The following is a 25,135-nucleotide window of genomic DNA, read 5'->3' on the forward strand; positions in this document are numbered from 1 at the left end:
CCACCTGGGGGCAACAAAACTGAACTCCACCTCTGACCCTCACAAGTCCTGAGCTCTTCGCTAACCACCTTGGCTAAGCTCTGCCACCACCTCCAAGGCCAGTCCTGGCTGTGATATCCCAACATCTGAGATATCTTAAAAGAAATGTCTTCCATAAAGAAACTAATCTGCCTTTACTCATGCTGCTTGGTCACCCTATAGCGTGGGAGGAGTCAGGGCTTTTACACTGGGAGTTCAGGATCTGCCGCTAACCTTCCTGTGTAAATGCGTCACAGTTCAGTTTGACTCAGATTAAGGTCTCTGCAGATGATGAGAGTAGGATTTATATGGCTGGTAAGCGGGTGATGCATTGCCACGGGTCTTGAATGAATGTTGGATTTTTAAGCCAAAGGGAGTCAGTTTTGTGACTATATGTTCTGGGCTAGTTAAATGGCTAGAGCCTAAACCTGCATAAATCTTGAATTTATACTTCAGGTGGAGGCTAAGAAAATAAGACGGCTGAGCAACATTCCCTTTTCAGAGGTGTTCATAAAGCCCAAACCAGTGACACTAGCCTTAACAAACAAACAAGCAAGCAAGCAAACACATGAAAAAAAAAAAACCACAGGGAAATAGAAGCTGTAAGAGCAAAACTCAAAACTTACAGTGAAGAATCTTTTTTTCACACTGAAGGAAGATATGAATGAGACGTGGATGAGAAAAAGGACACAGAGATATTTGTGCTGGGGAAAAAAATGTTGTGCTGTTGGGGGTTATCAAGAAAGGAAGATGTGGAGGTCACCTTTCAGAGACAAGGAAAGACAACAGAGCGCTAACTAAAGCACAAAGACTACAACTGTGCCACTAATAAAAAGGTCTCAAAAGAGGGTAGAGGGTCATTGCTTTGGGAATTCAAGGAAATAGAATTAAACATTGAAAACTATCACATATCTTTTTAAAAAAGGAAAAAGAAATTAACCGGAAGCTTTTACTTTTATTTTGGCCCCAAAGACTTGGACAAACATGTAGAAAGGAAGTCCTCTCCAATATTTATAAAAGGACACATCTTGGGAAGCTGAAGAATGGAAAACACCTTCCAGAAGCTTTAAAAATAGAGAGTACATTGGTTTTAGCTCCCTTTTTGGAAGATTGTTTCCTCGGACACCTAAGATGTAACAGGTTTCTAATGGCAGAAGAGGTGACATTTTATACAGTGATGGCTTTTTTTGGCATGTGAGGGTGATAAAAATTTCAGAGCCATCCTGAAAAAAGCTAGAGCTGCTGGGCTAAGGCTGAATCTGAATATAAAATATTTGCTAGGGGAATACCGTACCAGGGAGAAAACGTAACATAAGAATGTTCTTAGACATGCTTGGTTGAGCCACCACCAGAATGCTTCCTTTAATATGAAAAAAGAGGGTACAAGGATTTCTCTGTACAGCAAACCATGTGAGAAAAAGTTTGCCTAATCTGGATTCTCAAATCAGCACCTTGAGAGCACTACCTCTGCACAGGTAGCTATGCCTGTAACTTTTGACAGAGACTGAGAAATTGAAGAAGCTGGTGTGTCATCGTTATGACGGCAAGCACAGAACCAGGCTGTCTTCAGGCCTTCCCAAGAAGGAGGCTGACACAAGGAGAGGGAATAATTTTTGACTAACTGACCCATGCCTGACACAGTGGTACCAGTATCTTAAGGGCTCTGGGTTCTGTGCCAGATCTCAGCTTCTCTGATACTTACTGAGCATTTCCGGCTAGGTTAGCTAAGAGACTGGTCGTAAAGGTCTGAAATTCTGTGAATAGCTCTTGTTAAAAGTTGTTTTGGCTGGGAAAGGTGATATGAGAATCATGTCTCCAAAAAGCCTCTTTTGTCGTGGAGAAGGTCGTGTGAAGGAACACTGCTAACGGACAGGGTAGTGAAAGCAAATCTCGTGCTGGTTCTCTGGCTCTCTGTGATTACAAAGAATAACCAGTCTATTACTACTACTATTTAAAGGTGTTGTGCAAACAAAATGTTAAAAATTTTCACAAGTGTTTGTTTAAGAAGGAACTATATGGTACCCTCTGAGACTAATACAAACATCCGTCATTTACCTACCACTGCTTTGATTCTCATTAACATACCTAGCTGCGCTCCAGGCTCTGCTCTGTGCTGTGGCCGAGGGGCCAGCTGTGGTAGAGAGGATCCAGAGAATGACGCACAGCAGCCCTCTTGCCCGTTTGTACGTTCAGATTCATTTTGTGGAAATGGCTCTGAAGTAAGGAACTTTTTTATAGCAGGTTTGGGTTAGACCCAGAGCATCAGACTCAAAATCCCATTCACCAGACCAAACCTACACAAAATGGACACGACTCATTGTCTATGCATGTTGAAGAGGTCAGGAGGAAAGTAAGCTTTCCTTTCAGCAATTTACACAAAAGCTTATCGGGACATAATTAGTCAACTGGAAAAAAGAAGTGCAGTTACAGAAGGTAACTTTATTGGAATGCCAACAAATCCACAGCGCCTATGTGTGAATTTGTACCTGCCTAAGGAACGGAAGTAAGCCCTGTTTATCCTAAAACTTGAAACTCAGAGGATTAATTAGTTTAAGAGGCATGCAGGATAAAAAAACAAGGCATTTAAAACCTTCATTATTACCTGTAGTGCCTCTTTTCTCTTTCAGATGATTTTTCTGTGTACCTGCTGGTGACAATTATTGCAAACTGTTCATCCAGGCCAGGCGCTGTTTCAGGGAAAGTCGGAGGAGACCTGGGGGAGAGTCTGAGTGGGGCTCCAGCTATGCAGCCTGCTGCCGGAGCAGGAGAGAAAAGGGATTAGCGAGACCTTATTCTGTGACTTGCAGCTGGTTCCAGAGCACGCTTACCTGCATGTGTGGATTTCTTATTGTATTTTCTGCATCTTTAATATCGACAGTAATGATGTGCAGAGCGTATAAACATACGTCCAAGCAACGGGTGGCGCTCCGACGCATCAGTGCAGCCCACATGAGAAAATAAGAAATATTCCCGATATTCTAAACACGGCACTTGACAAAAGAGCCCAATCTGTCACCCGGAGAGGCCCCACCGCTGCTCACCGCATGGGGTCAGTGCGGCCCAGCCACGGCCTCAAGCGCTAGCCAGGCTCAACGCTAGAATATGCTCATACCCCCGACACCAGCAACATGTGACATGCAGGACTTCACTGCCTCGGCAAAGAGCAGTTTTTAGCCACACGTACTCATAAAATTCAAAAAAAAAAAAAAGAAAAAGTCAGGCTGACTTTGTCCTCCTCCCTGCTTGGGAGAAGCAGCTAGGTAAAATACAGGCTCCAAAGCAAAATTCATTTTCTCCTTAAAGGCTGGGTTGTTTCTGTGGAATCTTGCTAGCCCACAGGGTGTCCCGGTGTGGATATACAGAGTATAAATTCAAGGACTGGTTTAATGAAATTAATTATTTGGAGCGATCTAGCACAGAGTTGATGATTATTAATTTAATTATTTTATAATTATTAATTAAGAATTAACTATTGATTATTAATTATTATTATTATTATGAGCAAGTATCTGTTAGCTCACAATCAGCCTTCAACATACAGAACAAGGGGATTTTACCAGAAAGCATTATGGCTCTGATTTTTTTTTTTGAGACGGTCGTCTATCTGCCTGCACACAGTTGCTAACAAACATACAGTTAATTGTTTCTAAGTTGTTTTGTAATAAAGTCTGTGGAAAACGTCATGCAGAACCCAAAGAAAACATTTCATTAAAAAGTCTCTAATTTGATTTTCAACTGTGTGAAATTAAAGTACTCTTAAGGATAGAAGGGTGTCACTTGATTCCTGCTTATAGGAAGTCTATCAATTCTTCATACAGAAAGAGGGTTTTCACGCAGAGAATCGCTGCAGCCTAAAAGCTGGCTATGCTCCAAACCTTCCCAATGTTCATTATACAGTTACAGAGGTCAGAAAACCCAAAACTAAAGATCCTATTTGAATGCAAACACAGTTTTCCCAAGAGGAAGATCAGCGTATTCAGATTTGGAGAATGGAATATTATATAAGATGGCACATTTATATTATAATTGCATCCTCATGAGGATAACTACATGATCTGAAAAGCTGCAAAGGTGGGAGGGAAAAGGATTAGACCTTACTGGGCATCCTCACACTAGAATTATTCTGTGTCGACTAGATTCAAGGAGCCCGTCCTGCAGCCCTGACTCGAGTTGAGTTACTTTGCCAAATCTCCTCTAACAGCATTTTGTCAGGTAGCTAATAAAATGCCTGAAGCCTTTCTCCAGCATCCCTTGTTACTGCTCATGGCCAACAGTGCTGAGCACCTAACACAGAGCAAGCAATATAAACGTTGCTTTCCCTCGTAATGCTGACCTCAGGGGGCTTGTCGTTGGTATTAGCTGGGAGGTTTGCAACAAGATTCCCATTCAGGATCGCTGGCTGTGGCATGCTCTGATCTATGCAGTACTGTCAAATGCAGCTACTTTTCAGCAGAGAGTATGGAGCTGTGGCTGGAAGGGGCAATGCAAGGAAAGAAACTTTTCAATTCTGTGTCGCTTTTTCAAAAACAATAGGGTGATATGTAGATGAAAAACCTCACCTGCGCAGATGCCCCCAGCTGGGCTATTACAGCTGCAGTGCTGACGGAAAAACCCAGCAAAAGGCACTCGTGGCAGTTCCCAAGGTAAGGTGAGCTGGCATGCTCCTCTAACTCCTGTCACATAGGCTCTCAGAAGCTTGATCACATTAATGATCTCAGATTTTTTAACCTCAGAACAAGCCTAGTATTTGAAGAATATGTATAAGTGGAAAGGTTCAAATATGACTTTTGACATATTTCCATTGCTCTACATATTAGCTGTCTTGCATATATGGTGTTCTTGAGAATTAAGTCAGAACAAATATTATTTTCCACAGAGATCGATGAACTCTAACGCTGATCTCCTTAGGGTGGCAGAAAGTGGGAATTCATGAAAATAAGTATTTCATGGGAAGATCCACGTGTTGTTACTCCTTGGCTTTATAGGTTTTTGGTTACTGTCACAATTTTTCCTGCTGCTTTTCATGAAAGACATATTTCTTTTTGCTGTTGATTCACATATAAGAATGTGTAGATTTTGCACAGTATTATCTCTTTGCACAATATTATCTCTTTGTCTTGCTCTTGTCGGCTGCAAAACCGAACCCCAGGGAGACGGTTGTCTATGTAGGTGATGTGTCCTCTATCATTTTCGCCACTCCTCTCTACCTGCTGGGGTCTCCCCTGGGGCTGGCACTGCGCCATAGCAGAGAGGTTGGTGCAGCCATCGGTGGGGCCATATCAAATCTTGGGTCAGTAAAGGGCTGTCCATGTGGTGTAACCAAAGCGTAAGGTCAGGGCAAGGCAAATTCCTCCAGAGCATGATGTGCTGAATCGCAAAGCCCATGGTCAGATCTCTCCCTGAATGTCTTCTTTGGTTGAGAATAAAGACTTTTTTGGGGGAATAATTTAAGAAATAAAGTGTTAAAAAAAAGCCGTAGCATACCGCAGTATATTAAGAATGTATCTAATACCTTCCTAGATATTACATTGTCTAAAGCTTAAACAGTGAGTCAGTGTTTCAGATTCATTTTGAATTCTAGTCTGTCACATTCATTTAACAGCTATGCTAGCTTATTACTTCCCTAGTAAGTTATAACTTTAGCTATTTATAGAACATTTTCTTACATAATTCACCTAATCTGCGCTCATTCAAGTGAGTGTTGCCCAGCGAATGCGATGGGTGCCAGCCGGTCGCCTCCTGGCAGCCTTCCCAGGTGCACTGCCCTTTGTGGCTCCTTTCAGGACTTTGGACCACTACTGATCTAAACCTGTGCAACTGCTCTTGAATCAAATAGCTAGGCTGACTTATATCTGCTGAGATCCTTAGCATTTAGACCAGGAGCAGGAATACTAATTTAGTAGCTGCTGACAGTTCTTAAATCCCTGTTTTTAATAGGATATATTTCATACAATATACTTCTTCTGGATGTTGCATTTCTTTCAGTGACCCAGATAATTTGGCCAAGGAGTGAGTGACTGGAGCCCTACTGGACTGTGTTTACACCACAGGACGTATTAGGAACATCTTGATCCTACCAGGAAGGCTATAAAATGCTTTGTCCTTAATAGCATAAACACTGCGGCTACTACCGTGAGGACTGGATTTACTTAACATTAAGCAAGCGTAAATACTCCTGCATTTGGTGCTGTCTCAATAATGAATAGAAGTTGAAGGATGCTGTCATAATAAAGAGTCAAAATGTGTTTCTTGGGGGACTTTTCAGAATCTCCCCAAATTTGCTGCTCTCGGGGTGTGGGCTTGGACTGGGGAGAGCAGCTGAAATGGCCAGGGCCAGCAGTAGTGGTTGGCCTTTTATACGGGAGCAACACTCAGTCATCCTGCAGAGAGGGACCTTAGTCATGTTTCTAAACTCTGTTCAAACTTTAAATGTGTTGAACGCTTTAGTACAGTTTGGGAACAGGTTCTTTGAAGAAATTCCTGGTATTTCCTGGTTCCAGTGAGGCTGAAAAACACTGTGAGAATGTGGTGGTTTTTGGTATGTCCATTTATGGGCATGAATCAAAGGAACTGCAAGGAGGAAAAAAAGTGGAAAATGAGAGGAAAAATAAGTTAACTGAGCTACTTCCTCTCTCAGATTCTTCTTGGTTTTTTGGGCAAAGCCTTGCACTGGTATTTCATCCCAACTTCTCCTTGCTAACTACTTCCATATGTAGGCATAGTGTAACAACAGTTTCAGCCACATTTAAGCACTGTTTTTAAAGAACTTAGGGTTTTGGTGTATGATGAAAAGTCAGAATGGTTGAATTAATATATGTTTAGGTATGAATATTACTGTTCCTTCATACTTTTAACGTCCTTTTCAGTGTAACAGCGAGGAGTGCTCTCTTCAAGTGCAACGTCTGAAACAGCTATGCTACATGAAAAAATACAAATGGTCTCATTAGTGAGTGCTATTTCTAGTGATGTGTCCAAGAGTCAGTTTTCTCAGCTGAGTCCCTGTCTCGGTGAGACAAATAACTGGATACTGTTCAAAGGCTTATTTGTTCCTGTGTGGTTACGGATCATTAAAAGTGGCTCATTCTTGACGAGTTTCTTAACTAGTGTCTTTTGGATGTTTCTTAGCCCTGAGGAATCTGACAAATTTCCATCTGGATGTTTCATATGAAAGGGCCATAATCTGTGTCTGTTATTCACATCTGTATCGTGTTAGAAAGCTAAGCTGCAAATCCATGCAAATGTATTGTGGTACCAAATTCTGAAACATGACAGCTTAGAGTTATTTCATAAAGGGTTTGATGTTCTGGTCTCCAGCCACCTAGAACTCCTGTTTAACGATTAAATGAGTATCATTTATTAAAGGAGTGTCAAGTACACAGTAGTGCTCTGCCTGCTGTATTATTAGTATTGGTGTAGATCCATTTTAAGGAGATAGTTATTCTAATGCATATACTTTCATACATGAATAAAGTGTTTAAAAAGTACAGCAGCAAACCCGTGTAACAGAATTTTCTGAGGATGCAAACTCAAACTGCCAAAAGCAAACTTCTCAAACAAGGCTTTTGGGAAGCAATTTGAGCCTATGTGCTCTCCCATGTAAGTGATTTAGGCCTTTTGAAGTAAGTTTTTATTCTGCCATCTATCTGTATCTTAGGCCTGAAGAATGAAATCAGGAAACATCTTTATGGTTGAAAGGCCCACATTTTACCCACCATTTAAGATGCCACACATTCCACACAAGGTCTCCTTTATCCCAGAATGCCTTTGAAAGAAAGTCTCTCAGACAGTAGGATGCATATTTACATTTCTATTTAACCTTACAAAAAAGTATTTACATTTATTTACCTTCAGAGGTAAAACCTTCAGAGGTCTGACATCCTGTGAAGTGAAGTGGTGCAAAATTAAGGCTTCTGCCAGAAAACTGCATATGTTCTTGGAAAAAAGGACTGCATATCATTATGTTGCAGTGATACCTGAGATTTACGATCTCTGATTTGCTCAGGGTAGAGCAACAACTTGCCAAATAGATTTGCATATGCAGCATACTTCCTTATTAAAATACTCACAGTGGTAAGAGCAAACCACCATTAAAATATGCTGATAGTAGGCTGCTTAAGTCTCTTTTTCGGTCTGTGAAACAGTGCGAAAATTTGTCTCACGGCAGGCAAAGCAGCTGTATCGTTGCATTATCAGGCAGAGGAACAGGCCGCAGCCCTGTGCTGGTTTGGGAGCGCCCTTCGTGGCCATCATTAATCACATATGGCCCTCCCTCAACTGCAGCGTTGCTGCTCCTCTGCAGCAGCAGAGGCTCTGTGGCCTCGTATGCCAGGCACACCCAGCGAGCACCCGTGCGCCCTGGATGTGTGAGATACAGCCCCCACCGCAGGGCACTGTGAGCAAAAGTTGTGCAAGTCTCATGAGCAGCTCGTGAGACTCAAGAGGTTGATGTTACAAGAAATGGCCATTCATTACAATGCGTGATACCAATTTGGAAAAATATAAAAGAAAGGAGTGTAGCATTTGTAATCAATAGGCTTGAATAGCACTATAAATACACAATTCCTCAGGCCATTAATCCCAACCTGCCAACTATATTGTGCATCTTACTGTTCTTCTGACTGTGAGACCTCTTATAGGGCGCCTATGAATGAGGTCCATGCACGTCCTGTCCTTGCTGGACCTAGAAATGACAGTTCTCTTATTATTTGGGGGTGGAGCTACAGGAGTGGTTGGACAACCAGTCCTTGTGGTTGTACAAACATTTGAAGTGTTCCCAGAGTGAACTGAATGTCTGCATCATATTCATAACCTGCAAAAAAAAAAAAAAAAAAAAAGAGAGAGAGAGAGAGAGAGAAAACCGTGGAGAATGTCAAAGAGTGTTAGAGCCAGAGGCTACCCAAAACTATTTCATATGGGACACTGAAAGCCACTTCCTCATGCCAGGAGAATTCCTCATATTTTTTTGAGAGGAAAGGGAAATGCTTCTATGGCCTGTCCACAGTCTGGTGAGGCCACTGGAAAGACTCCCTCTGACTTCCCATTAGTTTAGGGCTCGGCTTGTCTTTCATGAGTCAAAGCTGGTGTTATAGCGATCTGCTGCTAATGCTAGCTGAAATCAATGGGATTGGAAGGTGCTCAGAAAGGATGGACATTTTCGTAAGCTAACACTCCTTCACCACTAGGAAATTCCAGCTTGAGCTTGTTTGCCTGAAAAGGATTCTTGTTGGAGAGTATATGTTTCTTCTGAAAACAGGAACTTATGCTTTTAGTGCTAAAGTTAACTTTAAAGAATCCGCCAGTCTTAATAGAGAGGTAAAGAACCTAGCACGTGACTAAGTGTCCCTTTTAATTCCAGAGGATGGGGGAAGTGAATCACAACTGTCCTTACACTGTTTTTTTCTTATTTGAGAAGAATGTTTGGACCATAATCAAAATGTATAGCTCTTACAGCGCCTTTCATCTGTGAGCCACACGAGTGGCTCTGCAAGAGTTTGAATCAATGGACATTTTACACAGAACTGAGATAAACTGGTACAATGATTTCCCCTCCTCTTAACAAGTAGGAAAGCAACAGAAATATTTGGCCTCCGACTGCTCTGTCTACCATACCATTCTGAGGTCTTCATTCAAGTAAAACCAAGTTTAAGCTGGCCCTGCTCCAGCTGGAGGTTAAACGAGACGAGCTCAAGAGGTCCCTTTCAACCTAATTATTCTGTGATAAAACTCATTAGCTCTTCAGTGAGAATTTTACCCAAGTTTAGGCTTCTGGATTTGACTCTAAAGTCAGGAACCACTTCAATTCAGACACTTTAAAAGCCATTTTCCTTGACTTACCTAAAAACAACTCTTAATCAATGAAACACTTCAATGATGTTAAGCACACTGCATGGAGTATTATAGCAGGGGCTGAAATAGTACAGTGACAAGCTGGCTTAGTTTAAAGTCACCACACGTGATCATGCAAGGAGCCTGCTACACTTATTAATGTAATACCAGGCTTGACAAAACAAGGCTTGCCCTGCTTCCCATTCAAAATTCAGAAGAGTAATAACCTATAGCTGGCTTGCTGTTAACAGAAGTAGCAGGTGACCTTAAATCATCAAGTTTATATCTGAGTGTATGTGCTTCTGGACAAAGAAAACAAGCAATACTTGAGTTTTTCCAGTGCAAAGCAACCCCCTTGCAGGAGCATGTCAGATAATAGTGAAGATTAAAGATAAAAGAAATGCCAAGTCATTTATATAAAAAATATAAATACTTTATTTTCAACTAAAAAGGTGCAAACATGTAACTTTTGGTCACACTTCTCAACACAAACTGTCCAATGAATAGCCATAGTCAAAGAAAAAAACAAATGCTCTTGAGTGGAAAGACCAATTAGCTACCAGAGAGCTATTTTCCCTTAGGCCATTTGTTCATTAAAGCTGAGGTAAATGTATTTTGCCAAACAGATGAGTGCTTAGTAAGGATACAGGCACCTCAACTCTAACAAATCTCCATCTTGATTTCAATTCACCATTTGACCCTATCTGAACAATTTCCACTAGAGTATCCATTTCATGCTTTGAATGCATTGTCAGACAAGCTTTAGATCCTAGCTATCTTGTTTCAAAAAAAAGGTTATCATTAAAATATCAAAGCATTAAACAAAGGCACAAAACTTTAAATTAATTTAGATAACTGTACAAATATATATACACACAGTATTTACAATATTAATAAAAAGTAGCTTGTTACAGGTAAATTAACTGCCACAAGCTGTCCAGTCTAATAGACATGATTCTGATTCTTGTTGAACAAGCCATAGGAATCAGAGTGTCGAAGCAGAAACATTACTGTCCTGACTAACAGGACACCTTCAGTGTAGCATGTTGCTGGGTGAGGGTTGGTGTTCCAGCTCTTGCTGTCACCAAACCCCCTTCAGCAAACATGCTAACGGTCTCCTTCTCAATTGCACTACTAGGTGAAACGCATGGCATCACATTAAGGGAACATCTGCTTGGATCTGGTTTTCCTGCATATTTCCCTTAAACCCCCTTCACACCACCTCATGAACAGCGTGTTCTGAAGCTGTGTCTTGCTGTGGTCCCACTGTCCATTTTACCTTCTTCTTCAAACCACCGTTTGGGGTCAGTAGACAAATTGTCTTAAGTCACATGGAGCAGTCTGTTGAACTTAAAAACAGATTTAAATACCTTGTGCTATTGAATCGTGTTTACAAAATGAGATGCAAATCAGTTCAAGTTGAGAATCTAGTTAGCGTCTCCTTCTGGCTTTATGCCATGTCTCCATACATCTTCCTGTAGTACAGAGACTCAAAGATGTCATTGTCTCCAGGGCAGTTGTAGTGGCACGCACAGGTCTTGATGAACATCATTCTCCTTTTCATGATCTCCCCATCAGGGCACTTGAACTCCACAGGGAGGGTGGCCGTTCTGTGGGGTGTGCAGCAGCGCCCGTCAGTGCAGACACCACAGAACTTAGCTTTGTAGGTCTTCACACTGGTGCAGCCAGACAGCTCAAACTTGATGGGCTTGGAGATTTTGGGGGTACGAATGCACTTTTTGCCTTTCTGTTAGGATGCAAGTGAATACAATGTGTTTAGAAGACAAGCTTTGACATTGCACTAAGTTTTGATGCTAAGAGCAGGCAGTCACACTAATCCTTATCAAGTTTTCCTCTCAAGCAAAATTGTTTTACATAGCACTGATATACAGTACGAGAGAACTAAGGGCATTTAATTGTTAAATACTCACTGCTGAGGCAAACCTAATTTTCAAGGTAAACCACTCGAAACTGACTCCCTGTCAGAACTGTACGTTTTTTTGGTAAGACACTGGGTCTTTGCCAGAGGTTGGAGGCACCCTAGTAGACCACACTTTAAAGATGAGATTATTTACCTTGATGTTCTCCTCCAGGTCTGCTTCACAAGGTCTGACCATGCAGAGTCTACTCTGTTTCTCCAGCCGGCAGAAGGCATTATCATTGGTGACCCTGGTTGAGATGCCCATGCCGCAGGTCTTGGAGCAAGCGCTCCACTCAGTGGTCTGCACTAGGCAGTTGGCGCGCATCATTGTCGGGTCTGGACCATAAGTGTCTTCCAGCCTGTAAGCTGCAGAGGACACACAGCATGAGACCACCATCTGCACTCCTGCCCTGCTCAAGGCCCTCTTCCCTTTCTGGAGAAATTCAGGCAGCCACAGTTACCTTTGGGGTGCCCCCACTTGCTGCTCTGCTCCCACTGCACCACCCCCTGCCCCCATCAACCAGCCTGCCTACCGTCGCCTTCCCTGCAGGATGCCTGTCCCACTTGCCATGCCCAGAGGGGCCCCCACTCACCGGCGAGTGCAGGTCCCACGGCGGTCTGCTCCTTGGCCTCATCGCACACCCACTCCTCGCAGCACTTGCCAGGGAGCTTCACCCTCCGTGGGTGGGGGCAGTCGGGGCTGGGCAGGCGGACATCCATGCTGCAGAGGGGCACGCAGCCCACCGCCCCGTCAAGGCAGGTGCACTGGTACTTGCAGCTGCTCTGGAAGGACTCGCCGCTCCGGTACACCATGCCGCCGAAGACACACGGGGCACCGTCCCGAGCTGCGAGGGCAGGAAGGCGGCGTGAGGCGGCGGTGCCGGCGGACAGCGCGGCGCGGCGCGCAGCGGCCCCACGGGCACGCTGTTCCCGCGGGGCTCGGGGGGCGCCCCCGAGGCCCTCACTCACCGGTGCAGACGCCGATGCGGCGGTTGGCGGGGGAGCCGAAGTCGCAGAAGAGCCCCTTGTGGTGGTCGCAGGGGTCGCGCTCGGTGCAGAGCTCGCCCAGCTGCTTGGCGCAGACGCGGCAGCAGCCGCAGCCGTCGGGCACCAGGGAGACGCCGGCGGGGCAGACGGGGCCGGGCTCGGGACCGCACTGGCACTGCCCTCCGCACTCCTGGCTCCGCGCCTCCTGCGGCGGCGAGGGGGACAGAGAGGGGCAGCGTCAGCGGCGCTGCCGAGCCCGGCGGGACGGGGCCGGGGCCGGGCGGGCGGCGGGCACTTACCGGGCAGAGGAGGGCGAGGAGGAGGGCGACGGCGAAGCTGGCGGGGGCCATGCCGCGGCGGCGGAGGGCTGCGGGCGGACGGCGGCGGAGCAGAGGTGAGGTGAGGCGAGGCGAGGTGCCGGCCGGGCGCTTCCCCTCAGCGGCGCTGCGCGGCTCGGTGTCCGTCGGTGTCGTCGGTGGGGCGGGCGGGGGTCGGCGCTGATGCTCGCGGTGCGGCGCGGTGCGGCGCGGTGAGGTGCGGTGAGGTGCGGTGCTGCACGGCGGGAGAGTGGCTGTGCGACTGCGGAGTGCCGGGGCGGGCGCCGCTTTATACGCGGCGGCGGCGCGGGCTCGCCAATGGGCTGAATGGGGCCGCGGACAAACAGCGACATTCCGCGCATTCCTGCGCGCCGCGCCGCGCCGCCCCGCGCCGCCCCGCCCCGCGCCGCGCCGCCCCCAGCGGCCCTGACCCCTGCCTCCCGCATTCCTGCCGTCTGCGCGGCCTGGCGCGCAGGCACGGCGCTGTCCCTCCCCACCCCCGCTCGCCCGAGCAACTCCCCCCCTTCTGCTTTTTTATTTATTTTTTTAAATCATCTCTTTTTTTTTTTTTTTTAATATGACTCACCGCTGCCGGCGGCTCTTCCTCCCCCCCCACCCTTGCCCTCCCTTAGAGAGGAGCGTGTTCCTCGATACTGAGTTATTTTCTAGACAAATTCGGACCGCTAGTGGGTCCCGGCCTCGTTGTGCGATTTAGCACACGCCGTTAGTGCTGTGACAGGCAGCCGGTTCCAGCGGGGGAAGGGGGGTGAGCGAGGTGGTGGGGATGGTTGCTAGGAAGGACCATGGGAATTCTTTATTTTTCTTTCTTTCTTCTTTTTTTTTTTTCCCCCTGTTCACTCCCCCCTCTTCTCTCCCCCTGGCTAGAGAGTGCAAGACGCTAGTCACTTCCAAAGGTGGATTGATGCCTGCTGATATCTTTAGAGAGTGGCTGGCCGGCCTTCATACCTACATGCATGGCTTTCACCTTGGGGTACCAGATTTTGAGCAGTGAATATTCTGAGCATTTTGTTACTACCAAAAAAGGTATAATTACACGACAGGATATAAATTGACTCTGTGTACTACTGAATCATACTGAATATTTGTAATGTGTTCCTTTCCTAATAGATGCTCTCTATGAATAGAGAGAGTGCCTATTTACTCTGAAATATTTGGCACAAAGAACTGAGTCTGAAGCATGGAAGAAGTGGCTATTATTTTCCCACTGCCTGTGTGCAGCTGTCATTTCTGAGCAACACATTCTTAGCACATCCCTGCTTCCTAATCTTGCTGATTATCCAGCCTAAGATTACAACAAGAAGAGTTTGGCGTGTCACCCCATTCTGCCAAAACCTAAGCATTGTGGTTTATATTTGACCAAACCCCAAACCTAAGCTTTGTGGTTTGTATTAAATCATTACAGATAACTGTTGTGATTTTCTTTTTTTTTTTTTTTCTTGCCAGAAGGATGGTTCTTCCCCCCCACCTCCCCATGCATCATTTGAATATTCAGTGATGTCATGTTGTTTGACCTCCGCTTTAACACAAGGAATGCTTGCATTTTGGCTTTTGACCTGTTGAGTATGTCAGTGTTTAATGAGAGACAGGCTTAATACATCTTACTAGGCAAATTGAAATTGGAGGGATATGTTTAAAAGATATAATCTTTTGCGTGTAATCTTTCAGCCACTATCATAATCCCCTTCTTTTCACCCTTCCATCCACATGCATACTTTCACACTATGATGCAGCAATATGTATGCACAGGATTCTTGAAGGAAAAGGAAACACTTTCATTTAAAACCTCAGGATATATTATACTGCAAAGCTCTATTTCTATTCGGCCAGCACTGTTCTTTGGCTGGTAAAGACACTTGGATGTCATTTCTTCTACTTGAAAATATCCATTAAAAGAAATCAGATTGGATCTGAAAAAAAATCCCATAGGAACAGTTAAGGTAAATAATATATGTTCCCAAACTGATGAGGCCTCCCAAAATCTGTATTTACTTGAAAGACTCCGATGGCCTCAGTGCTGAGCAAATAATATGTGTACCAAACTATGTATGACATGCATACCAAAATGCAAATGTAACCAGGTAAACAGAGTGCCTTTTTTAAATGACTAAATATGGTAGGAGAACATTAGAGAGAGAGGCTCTAGACATGTTTTATAACTTTCCATGTAAGAGGTTTTTTCAGAGAAACAATTTTATTAAACAAAACCCTAAGAATCTCACTGACAGAAAAAGTATGTTTAAAAGTAACAAACCACCAGAAAGCCAGGAAATCCAAAATTAAAGGATAAATCTGTCCTAACTCTTCATTCTGCGGGCCAAGTACAGCAGTCCCCGTCCACTTGCCGCCCTGAGAAAAAAGACTTAAATAGGCATTTGGCCTTTAGAACTAATTCTAGTCTTGCACCACTGTAAATTGGGAATTAACTCACTGAATTAAAAGTTTTTCCAACCGGTGAAACTGGACAAGAATCGGAGCTCGGAAGTTTGTCATTTTGGTTCTTGTCCTGTTAAATATGACTCACCAAGTACTGTGTGTATCCATGGACATGTACACACAGGGGAGAAGGTAAGCCGGAAGTAAAGGTAGTTTAAGAATGGAACTGGTCTTTAGCTTATCCTTACTGCTGACAACTTGTCGTGAATGGGGGAAGTGCATCTTGGAGCTGATGCACTCCAAATGGGTAAAATGCACTAATTTTGACTTCCATGTAGGTGTTTATACAGCACATGCTTTTAAGATAGTATATTTTCTCTGCTGAAATTAGGAGTACACTACACTGGCCTTGCAGATGTATTTACACAGCTATATAGGGTATGCATGTGTCTGCATCAGCTTTGGTTGGTACAGTTCCTTTGGTGAAGTCTTGTAAAATGTACAGGTGTGGATATGTTGCATTCCTCGCTTGTGTTTTTCCTTCTTCTTTTTTTTTTTTCCTTCTCCCCAAAAAGTCACTTGATCAGGTATCAGACATACGGAAAACCTGGCAAGACTACAGGAAAGTGGCTAGACTTGGAGTGTTTGTGTACTTAAAGAAAGAATCTTGCACATTTTCAACTTTCAGTCACAGATATTTTCTTATAAGAGCAACTGGAGGTCTGAGCCAGCCCTCAAAGCGGAAATCAAAAGCTCCCAGAGAAACATACCCGAGGAATGTGAATCTGATCCAAGAACCATACGCAATGCACATACAGGACTGTCAGTCTTATAGGAAGTGTTGCCATATATGGACATCTGGACCCTGAGCTGTTTATCATCACGATAGGCTTGTAACTGGCTTCAGACATTTCTGGCTTGCCTCCGGTTTGCTAAGCCAATTAGTTCCCCTCCCAAAATGCTCCTAGAATATTTCTGAAATATTGTAATAAATATATCTCAAAATCCTGAGAGGTCTAGCTAACATTACATTAGTGGACTTTTGCTTAAAATACGGATTCCAAGCATGGCTTTGTGCTAGCTCAGAAATAGATATGGAATAAAAATAAGGAGATTTATTCTGTCTTGAACGTGGTTGCCTGGTGTTTATCTTTCTTAGAAGTCGTCCAGTGGCTTATTCTATGTATCTGTAGGCATAGAAAGTGCTTCTGAAGCAGACTAGCTTCTACACTTTCACTCACCCTTTTCTGGAGGGATTTGTGAGCTCGTGAATCAACAGGGGCAAAGCAAAATAGAAGACTTCTTTTCCCAAGAACTGTCAACCAAGTTTTCCACGTTTCTGCTATTAGGTATTACTATGTTAGTGTGAGTCACGTGGTATAAATGCTCTGCACTGGAGCAATGACAGTTCACGTCAGCTAATCTTACCAATGAGATTTTATTTGCTAACAGGCATTAACTCTTCTCCAAAGGGAACTGGAATAAAAAGGCTGGGCGGCGCACTGGATGGCATAGGGCCTATGGAAATGTTCGCTGTTGAACTTGTGGACTTAATCCAAGTTCCTCCAGATACTGGGTCAGATTTTCTGCTACTGTCAATGAGGCAGTTTCATTGAGTACACCGCTGTCCATCAGAATACTTGGACTTGAAAGGTCCAAGTCCATTGAACTAAAGCCCTCAACAGTATAACAAAGCCATCAGAGGTATTTCTCGGTTAGCAGTTTTGAGCTCTGTTGTTTTCCATAATCGGAGATATTGCTTTATTATCCCCATTATCTAACATGTAATATTTTGTTACTTATGTCATGAAGAATGTTGTTGTAAGCTCTTGGCTTCATTCTCCAAAAGCAACCAGAGATTTTCATGAGTGTGTGTGGTCTTAAAGTAGCAAAGTGATTACTGGAAGTAGAATAATCTAAAGGAGAGTATTCAAAACACATGTAAAACTATTTGTAGAAAACAGAGATTATAAGTACCATGAACTCACAGGTCTTTTACCTGCCAAGCCCCAGATTCCGTGTATCTGAATTTATTCTGAAAAATTTGCCATAAATCTTCTCAGCTCTGCAGTGTTCAGTACATCTATGCAGAGGTCGGAAAGGCATAGAGCACTTTCCAGGGCTTACAAAGGTGAGTAAGGAGGGAAGTGATTTTCAGTTGTCAGTTTGCTTATTTCTCAGGTTTTGACTGAGGTTCACACCCTCGTGCAGTGCTGAGTCCAACCAATGCAGGACTGAAGTGAGTCAGAAACCACTCCTTTGACAATTGTCCTATAACTAGCTAACACAATTCATAAAAAACTGAGTGGCACTGGCTGGAGAGGAAATATGGTCAGGGACTGGATTCAGCACATTCACCAAAAATCCTTTGAGGTCCCTCTCTGGGAGGAACCACCCGGAAAAGAGCTGAAGGAGCAGTTCTGGACGTGGACCATATGCTTATTTTTGGTGTGAGAACTATCTCATTGAGTGCAAGCGAATGTCTCTACTGGTGCAAGCTGAGAGCCATCTCTGTTCCGGCTTATAGGAGCAGAAATGCATGTGATTTTATTTTCAATTTTTTTCACTTTGCTTCCCTCAAGAGCCTGTCAGTGTAAATATTGGCAAGTGAGGGATTTTTTTGTTTGTTGTTTTTTTTCCCAAGCTGAGAGACATCGATGTTTAATTAAAGCTTGACCAGATTGGGGGCTTCAAATAACAAATGCAGTTTACACCGCAGTGGACTATGATATGTGTTGATTTATGAACAAGGCAGTCTCCATCAACCCTATCTGTATGTGAAATATTTGGGGTGTACTGTGTATGTTTGATTTTTTGAAAGGTTCTTGTTTGGAAGAAAAGAAATTAGCAAGTGGTTATATGATTCTGTCTTCTCCTTGCCATCCTCAGCTTGAACTTTGTCGTTTTCCTTGCTGATAAACAAAGTCCAGGAGTCCTGTAGGATGCATTTATTCATGTTGTCCAATAGGGAAGGATCAGTATTGATACATTTGGGAGTGGTGAATAGAGCATTTTCTTCAAGGGGGAAGGGGAGATGTCACTATCTCTGAAATTTGCCTCATTTTTGATGCAGCCTGGGTGCATTGATCTCTGCATAATGTATCATGGGCTTTTCTATTTATGCAGACCTTCCTGAGGTTATGGAGGAATTATTATTTTAGAGGTCTATAAATTATACTGTCTCTGGAGAGCTTGATAAGCTGACTGCATCAGAGGTCCTATAAATGAACATAATGACCTCAATACATGAATATATTATTCTAGAGATTGCTTGATTTTCAGGAAAATGGCTCCCCTGGTTCAGCTGCCAGCTTGGCTGGCCGTTTTTTCAGCTAGTGATCTCTGGTATGTGAACTGTGTAAATACATCTGTACAACTGACGCAGATGGGGGAACTAGGATGTAACCTACAACAGCCAAGGTGGCTTCCTTATTGACCTGCGGATGTGTGTGAAATTTAGCAACTACCGGATCAGGTCTGAAAGCCATCTTATAACGCTAATCTCTCTGGTGTCTGTGGGAACTTGTCTGTCAGACAGTTTTTCTCATAGAGCTGAGAAAAGCAGGTTCTGGAAGAAATGTGCATTGTTAGGGAAGTGGGGACATTTCTAAGATATTTTGATTTCCTGCTAGAACTAATCAAGGAAATGATAGCTATCATCTGTATTTTTCTCTTCAACTCAGTTGTGTTAAACAGCCATGGTCCCAGGTCTTCTAGTGTTTACAACCGCACTGCTACAAATGTCATGTGGATGAGCACCCTTTAAGTAACAAGCATGAAGTTTTAAAAGTGGTGAGACTCATACTAACAGCAAGTGTTCTGCACTTATTACTCCATTTATAACATTTTTTGTTAAAGAGTTTTAAATAGAAATCAAGGCTAGGTTTTTACTGAACCCGGGTGTTTGTTTTAACCGGTTTGGACAATGGAGTCTCTATGAAGTTTGAGTCCCTGAAGTTATTTGCGGTGTGTTCCTTGTGAGGAAGCTACCCATGATGGACCTTGTGGAAAAGTCTAACCTTAATAGCACGGTAAATCTTTATGATTATTTAAGATTCAGTTGTGACATAGGATGAAAAGACAATTCATCGGTTGCCTTTTTACATCACCACCCAAGACTTACAGAGTGTTTGACAGTTCTAAAACTGTCCTAACCAATGCTCACCCTATAAATTAGGAACTTTGAGATACAAAAAATTTCAGGTGAGTTTTGAAAACATATAAACTAGCCATCTTTCTTCTTTTCTCCCCACGCCATTCTTAAGACAGAGGTTTGCGTTTCAGAATCCTTGGGAACAGCTTTCTTATTTTACCATCTTACATTCAGTGCGACTTCATCTAGGCCTTTGCTTTTTTTTTTCTTTTTGTTTGTAAACAGCTTACAAATAGCAACGATACAGTACGTGACTTGCGATGTGTGCTTTGGATTTCTTTTTTGCCATCAAGCTGCCACAGGGGGGAGTAGAAGTTTGAGAAGGACTGCGCTGCTCAAGGAGTTAGTCCCTGATACAAGTGATGTATTCCACTTGAACACAATACCATAGAGGATCTGTTACATGGAGAAAAATGGATGCAAAAAGAAGAATGTATATGTTAAGAATTAAAGGCTTCAGTTGGAAGAAGGCGCTAGAAGGTTTATGCAGCTGGGACAAGCTGAATGGTTCACTGCATTGCAAAAACCATGCTGTTTTTCTTATTCATTCCGACCAGCTTTTCTATCCAGATGTAAGGGGAATGTGAATGAATTGTTTTCCGGCCTCAGAATAGAAGATGACATGTGGGAGTTGTACAGTACTTCCAAAATCCCTGTCAGTCTGACGAAAGGCTTTTCCCACGTTAGATCTATTCGTTAATGAAGAAAAAATGCTATGCATCTTCGCAAGGCAGACTTGATAGGAAAGGGCTGTGCCTGTGGGACTGGTAGGCTTGGTGAAATCCCCTCTGCCTACTTAAAACATGAGTAACTGAGGTCTGGAGGGGTTGGGAACAGCAAGGGTGAGGAGGGGAGATGTGTTTGTTGAGCCTGGGCCCTGGGCGTGAGGTGGCTCAGGTCCTGCCAGTGACTGGAGCCGCTGTCCCAGCACATGGACTGTGGTGGCAGCTGGCAGCCCCTGCCTGTGCTGCTGATGGCCGTGTCCTGTGCCTAGGCTCTGGTCGTCCTTGACACTGCTGTAAACCACTGACAAACTCAATTGTCAGAAGAGAAGAGATGAGGTGTCTGCAGCAAAGTCTGGGCACTCTTATTCTGAGTCTCTCCAAATACAAGTGGCCTTTTTTCCCCTTGTCCCGCTAAGGTCAGGAAAGGGCTATATTGAGTGGCAAATTGGAAGTACTACTTGCTTATTGTTTTTAGGTCTGTGTTGGTGAGCTTTATCGTAGAACAATCCTAGTCATTATTTTTTTCTGTAGGAATAATCTAGTTTTCAGGGACTAGTTACTGATCAGTAAAGCAACTGAAAGGAATTAATCAATCAAGTGCCTTTTCTTTTATAAAATCCTGTAGATCTGTGTACAGATCCACAATGAAATAGAGTAAGTGGGGGAAAAGAGAAAAAATAAAGGAGAAATACAAAAATGACATTGATGTTTTTGTAGCCTGTCCTGTGAAATAACAAACAATACTGTGTATTACTTGCTGAATACATTATTTTAGAAGGCAAAGGAGAATACGGCAAGTAGATCTTTGCTTTTTATTTTAATGACTAAAGTAAAATGAAAAAAAAAACCCGTTCTTCAGGGGAAGTTTTTCTATACTTTTTGTATGCCTTTGATTCCAGGACTATTGAACTGTCATCAGAAGGAACATGGGAGAAATTCACATTCTTAGTGTGTATTATATTGATAAATTCAATGCCTGCTCCACAACCTGGTGCCTAATCTACACGAAAAAAAGAGAGTTAACGGTCCATTTTCCAAATCAGACATAAGGAATTTGTGTATGCTGTTAAGAGGTAATGTATCTAGGTTTGAATAGAATGAGGTTAAGTATATTGAAACTCTCAAGGAATGCCAGGCTATTTTTTTTTTCAACAATGAACATCCAAGATAACAAGAACATTTATAGATTTGGCAAACTTTGCCTAAACCTCAAATTTCTAAGCTTTTCTATGGGAAAGTCATGTTACAGGTTAAGGGAGTTAACTGGAGATAAAAGCATAAGTAGAAAAAAAGATAAAATGAAAAATATTCAGAGCAACTTTGAAAATGTCCCATAATTTCACTGATGCATGATTTCTAGAAGAAATGCAAGTCACAAACGTACTGAAAGTTGCACCACGGTTTATTGCACTCACCTGGCATCTTGCAGGAATAAAAACCTGAAGAACACTGAGCTGAACGTATAAACAAATTTAAAAATACCTGCACTTCTATCCCTCTCTTCCTAAAGTACATTCAACTTGGTTTATCACAGCTTTTTTTTTAGAACATTTACTGAGAAAATTGACAAGGATCTGTGAGTATGTGAAGGAAGATAATAAAAGAGGAAGTCACCTAACCATGGAAAAACCTAGTGCCCCAGTTAGTGTGTTTTTGCAACAGACAGTGTCAAGATTTTCATTCCGGACATGGTGTGTGTTTCTTAACATTTGAAGAATCAATACATGCACAAAATCAAAAACAACAGCAGAAACGGCATTATGTGGTTTGTAAATCCATAACCTGTTCTGTGGCTTTTCGTTTTTCATCACTTTGTTCTTTTCAAGAAAAAAAAAATGTTGAAAGTTTGAGAGAAATTATGGCAATCCATTTAGGGGGTTTAAGACTTCCAACGCGTTGACTAAATGTGTTAGCCCTTCTATTTCTACCCTTCAACACAGTTTAGTCCTTGGATAGGATGAATGGATAAGATACTTACTCTAGTGCAACGGAATCAGTCTTTTGTTTGTAATGATATAGATGTGTGCTTGTGTTTCTGGTGCTATAGGTCAAAGGTTTGTTCCTGTAGAGGATTTATTTTATATTATATTCAGAACCGATGCATAATATAGTTTTTGACATTTAAAAAAGGTTATTCTACTATGATATAATTCCAGCAATAAAACCACACATGCTGTGTTTGAAGCCAAATTAACTGATGAATGGATGACATGTCTGCTTTTTGTTTGTTGAAGGCCAAAAGTGCAAATTCTGCCGAAGTTATGTTTTTGCTGAAAATTCCTGCTTTTCCTGCTCCTGGTCCTGCTTTTGCAGCAGACCAACACAGAGCACTAAACTCTCCCCACTTAATTATAAATAACAAAAAATTAATATGCACAAAGGAAAAGCCACAATAACAAAAAGTTCTGTCCTGGAGATATTTATGAAGAGAGCCAAGCTAGAGCATGTTTGTGAGATTTGGAGCATATTTGACACTCCCCGACTAGATGAACCAGTGCATTAGAGTTTTGAGGAGAACTATGATGGGAATAACAAGGAAGTAGCAAGGGAAAACTGCTCCAAAAGGTTAAGAGCGTACAGCTCCCATACTTTGTGTGGTATGGTGCCAGAGTTTTGATGCCAGTGAGACTTTGGCCATTTATTCTCATGAAAATAGACTCAAGCTTTGTTATGCCCTTGACTAATGACTGGTCTTCCTTGAAAGGAAGTTTTTAATCAGGAAAATAATGCAAACAGTAGATACCAGGTTTTTGTTGTGTTGGTGCAATCTTTTTATGCCGCTTAGCTTGAGTCTGAGCTTACTCGGTTAAACAATTCAGGAGCAGAATGGCTAACTTTTATCGATTTCTGAGTTATGAGCATAAACATCCTAGTTTTAATATTGGTAGAAAGTGCCTTTCCCCAGCTCCACACAAGTAATTATATTCATTTTGCTCAGAGATTTAATTTCAGGGTGAGACCAAATATGAAAGAGCTTCAACCCAAGGGAGTTTCCACATGGAAATTACAAAGCATGCATTAAGTAAGTGTAGGGGCTCAGATGCTTGTTAGAAATACACAGCTATATCTAGCTATAAATAGCTTCGGCAGATTGACAGCGGTCACGTTCTGCCTGACCAACTATTAAATCTTACTCTGATTCCTTATCAAAACCTAGGCAAAGGCTTAGGTGAAGTCTTGTTTGCCTTCCCTGAAGGCGATCAGATTGTACTTCAGAAAAAGGAGCAGAGCTAATTCCAGGTGCGTTCCAGGTTTCTTCTGCCAGGAAGACACACTGGCCTCGGCGACTGCTTTATTTAAGCAGTTCTCTCTTACCCTTTTAGTATTGTCCTAACACAAAAAGAATTTACCTGTGAGTCAGTGAGGTGCTACTGGACTTCCAGTTTCACATCATTGCCCATGCGTGTGGGGGAAGACCTTCCCTACCTGTCCCGTCCTGCTCCTTGCAAAATATTCACTTACTTTCACATAATTTCTTTGCCAAATCCCTGTTCCTTTTATACACTTTCTCCTTTCCTGACCATTATTTTTCTCATTCCTACATCATTCTGAATGTTCTAGCTCAGTTTCTTGTCACCACCTTTCCTCATCTCACTTGGGTCTTGAATTATTAATAACCTGCCATCTTCTCTCAAGTACAGAGGTAAAACGAGCAGTTCCTCAAAACCTTCAGAATCTCCTTTACTGTCTTCAGAGTCTTTTAACTCCATTCTTTAATAGGTGCCTCCTTGATCTGTTTCTGATTTTGGTTTGGCAGTTAAGACTATCAACTGTCTGACTGACTATCCACTGACTATCTCTTATGCTAGCCCAGAGGAGAGATTTTTATGGGAGATTATGTAGGTGGATGTGCAGAGCAAGGATGTGGAAGATAGACCATCTCGGAGTCTTACAGATTTGTTCAGCCTGTACGGTAGCTTGGACAATGCTGTTGACATGTCTGCTTTCCAAACTAGGAAAGTCACTGTACTTCCTTCAAATATTTTTGGAGAGATTTCTGCAGTCTGTCAGATCTAAAAATAAACTGATCAACATAGTTAAAATTTTGACAAGATTTTATTTCTGAGAGTATAAAAGGCAGTTAAATGTTGATTTTCCTCCTAGGGAGCCCATCGGAACTATGATGGCAGTCAGGCTACGAAAATCCCTTTCAGAACTCTTTTTTTTTTTTTTTTAAAGTTTCAATATGGGGCATCCAACTACCTCCCTCTTCATCTATCTTATGCAGCCCACCATTTTCTCAACTGACAGAAAAAGTCACCAGGAACATTCTGTCACATCAATTTCAAAGGCAATTGGAAATCTTTCATCAAAGTTTGTTTTCATAAGAAAGTGGCATCCTGATGAAATAGACCATGTTCATCACTTGTATTAATTTTCAGAAAAATGAAGCTTAGAAAACACTTGGAATTCTTTTTTAGTATGTCATAAACATTCTTTTTTAACAGAACATTGGTCCTCTTTTGATTTTGGGAATGAAAAACATTGGCGGGGTTATTTTGAAATTCATTTGGTATCAATAATTTACTGGTCTTAATTTGCCTGAAAAACACGTTTAAAATTTTCACTGGAAATTTTCAGGGGAAATTTTTTAGTGTGTGTGATTATAAATGGGATTGAGGAGAAGTTTGGAATCCTGTTATTTTTTCAAGGAACAGAAAATTTATTTTTTTGGCCCATATTAGGGAAGACTTAAAAATACACTATGATTCATTTTGGGTCATCGAAGCCTATCATGTAAAAACAAATTTGTTAATGCAATTATACTGTTTTCTATCGCTACTTAGTTCTAAAA

General features: G+C 42.6%; 1 protein-coding gene and 1 long non-coding RNA gene across 5 annotated transcripts in view; one reads left to right on the forward strand and one right to left on the reverse strand.

Annotated features, from left to right (window-relative positions):
• Positions 1-10,254: 10,254 nt before the first annotated feature.
• CCN2 (cellular communication network factor 2) lies at positions 10,255-13,465 on the reverse strand. Its single transcript, XM_068938330.1, has 5 exons — positions 13,051-13,465; positions 12,734-12,956; positions 12,358-12,609; positions 11,919-12,130; positions 10,255-11,590 (listed from the first exon to the last, which is right to left on the reverse strand). Exons 1-5 carry the CDS (start codon positions 13,099-13,101, stop codon positions 11,294-11,296), a joined length of 1,035 nt encoding a protein of 344 aa, XP_068794431.1. The 5' UTR covers positions 13,102-13,465; the 3' UTR covers positions 10,255-11,293.
• Positions 13,040-25,135, forward strand: part of LOC104153122 (uncharacterized) — a 72,983-nt gene continuing 60,887 nt past the window's right edge. For 3 of the 4 annotated variants that reach the window (XR_011140204.1, XR_011140205.1, XR_011140206.1), the window contains exon 1: positions 13,040-13,145. This is a non-coding gene — a long non-coding RNA (uncharacterized lncRNA). The remainder of the gene's footprint in view (positions 13,146-25,135) is intronic. The other variant, XR_011140203.1, reaches the window with a different exon arrangement.

The sequence above is a fragment of the Struthio camelus genome, chromosome 3 (genome assembly GCF_040807025.1).
Source record: "Struthio camelus isolate bStrCam1 chromosome 3, bStrCam1.hap1, whole genome shotgun sequence".
In the NCBI taxonomy this organism is placed as follows: Eukaryota; Metazoa; Chordata; class Aves; order Struthioniformes; family Struthionidae; genus Struthio; species Struthio camelus.

Excerpts from the sequence above, each read along its gene's own strand:
- CCN2 (XM_068938330.1), bottom strand. The coding sequence starts at position 13,101 with ATGGCCCCCGCCAGCTTCGCCGTCGCCCTCCTCCTCGCCCTCCTCTGC. Across the intron at positions 12,610-12,733 it reads CCGCATCGGCGTCTGCACCG|CTCGGGACGGTGCCCCGTGT; the intron begins GTGAGTGAGGGC and ends CTGCCCTCGCAG. Across the intron at positions 12,131-12,357 it reads CGTGGGACCTGCACTCGCCG|CTTACAGGCTGGAAGACACT; the intron begins GTGAGTGGGGGC and ends TGTCCTCTGCAG.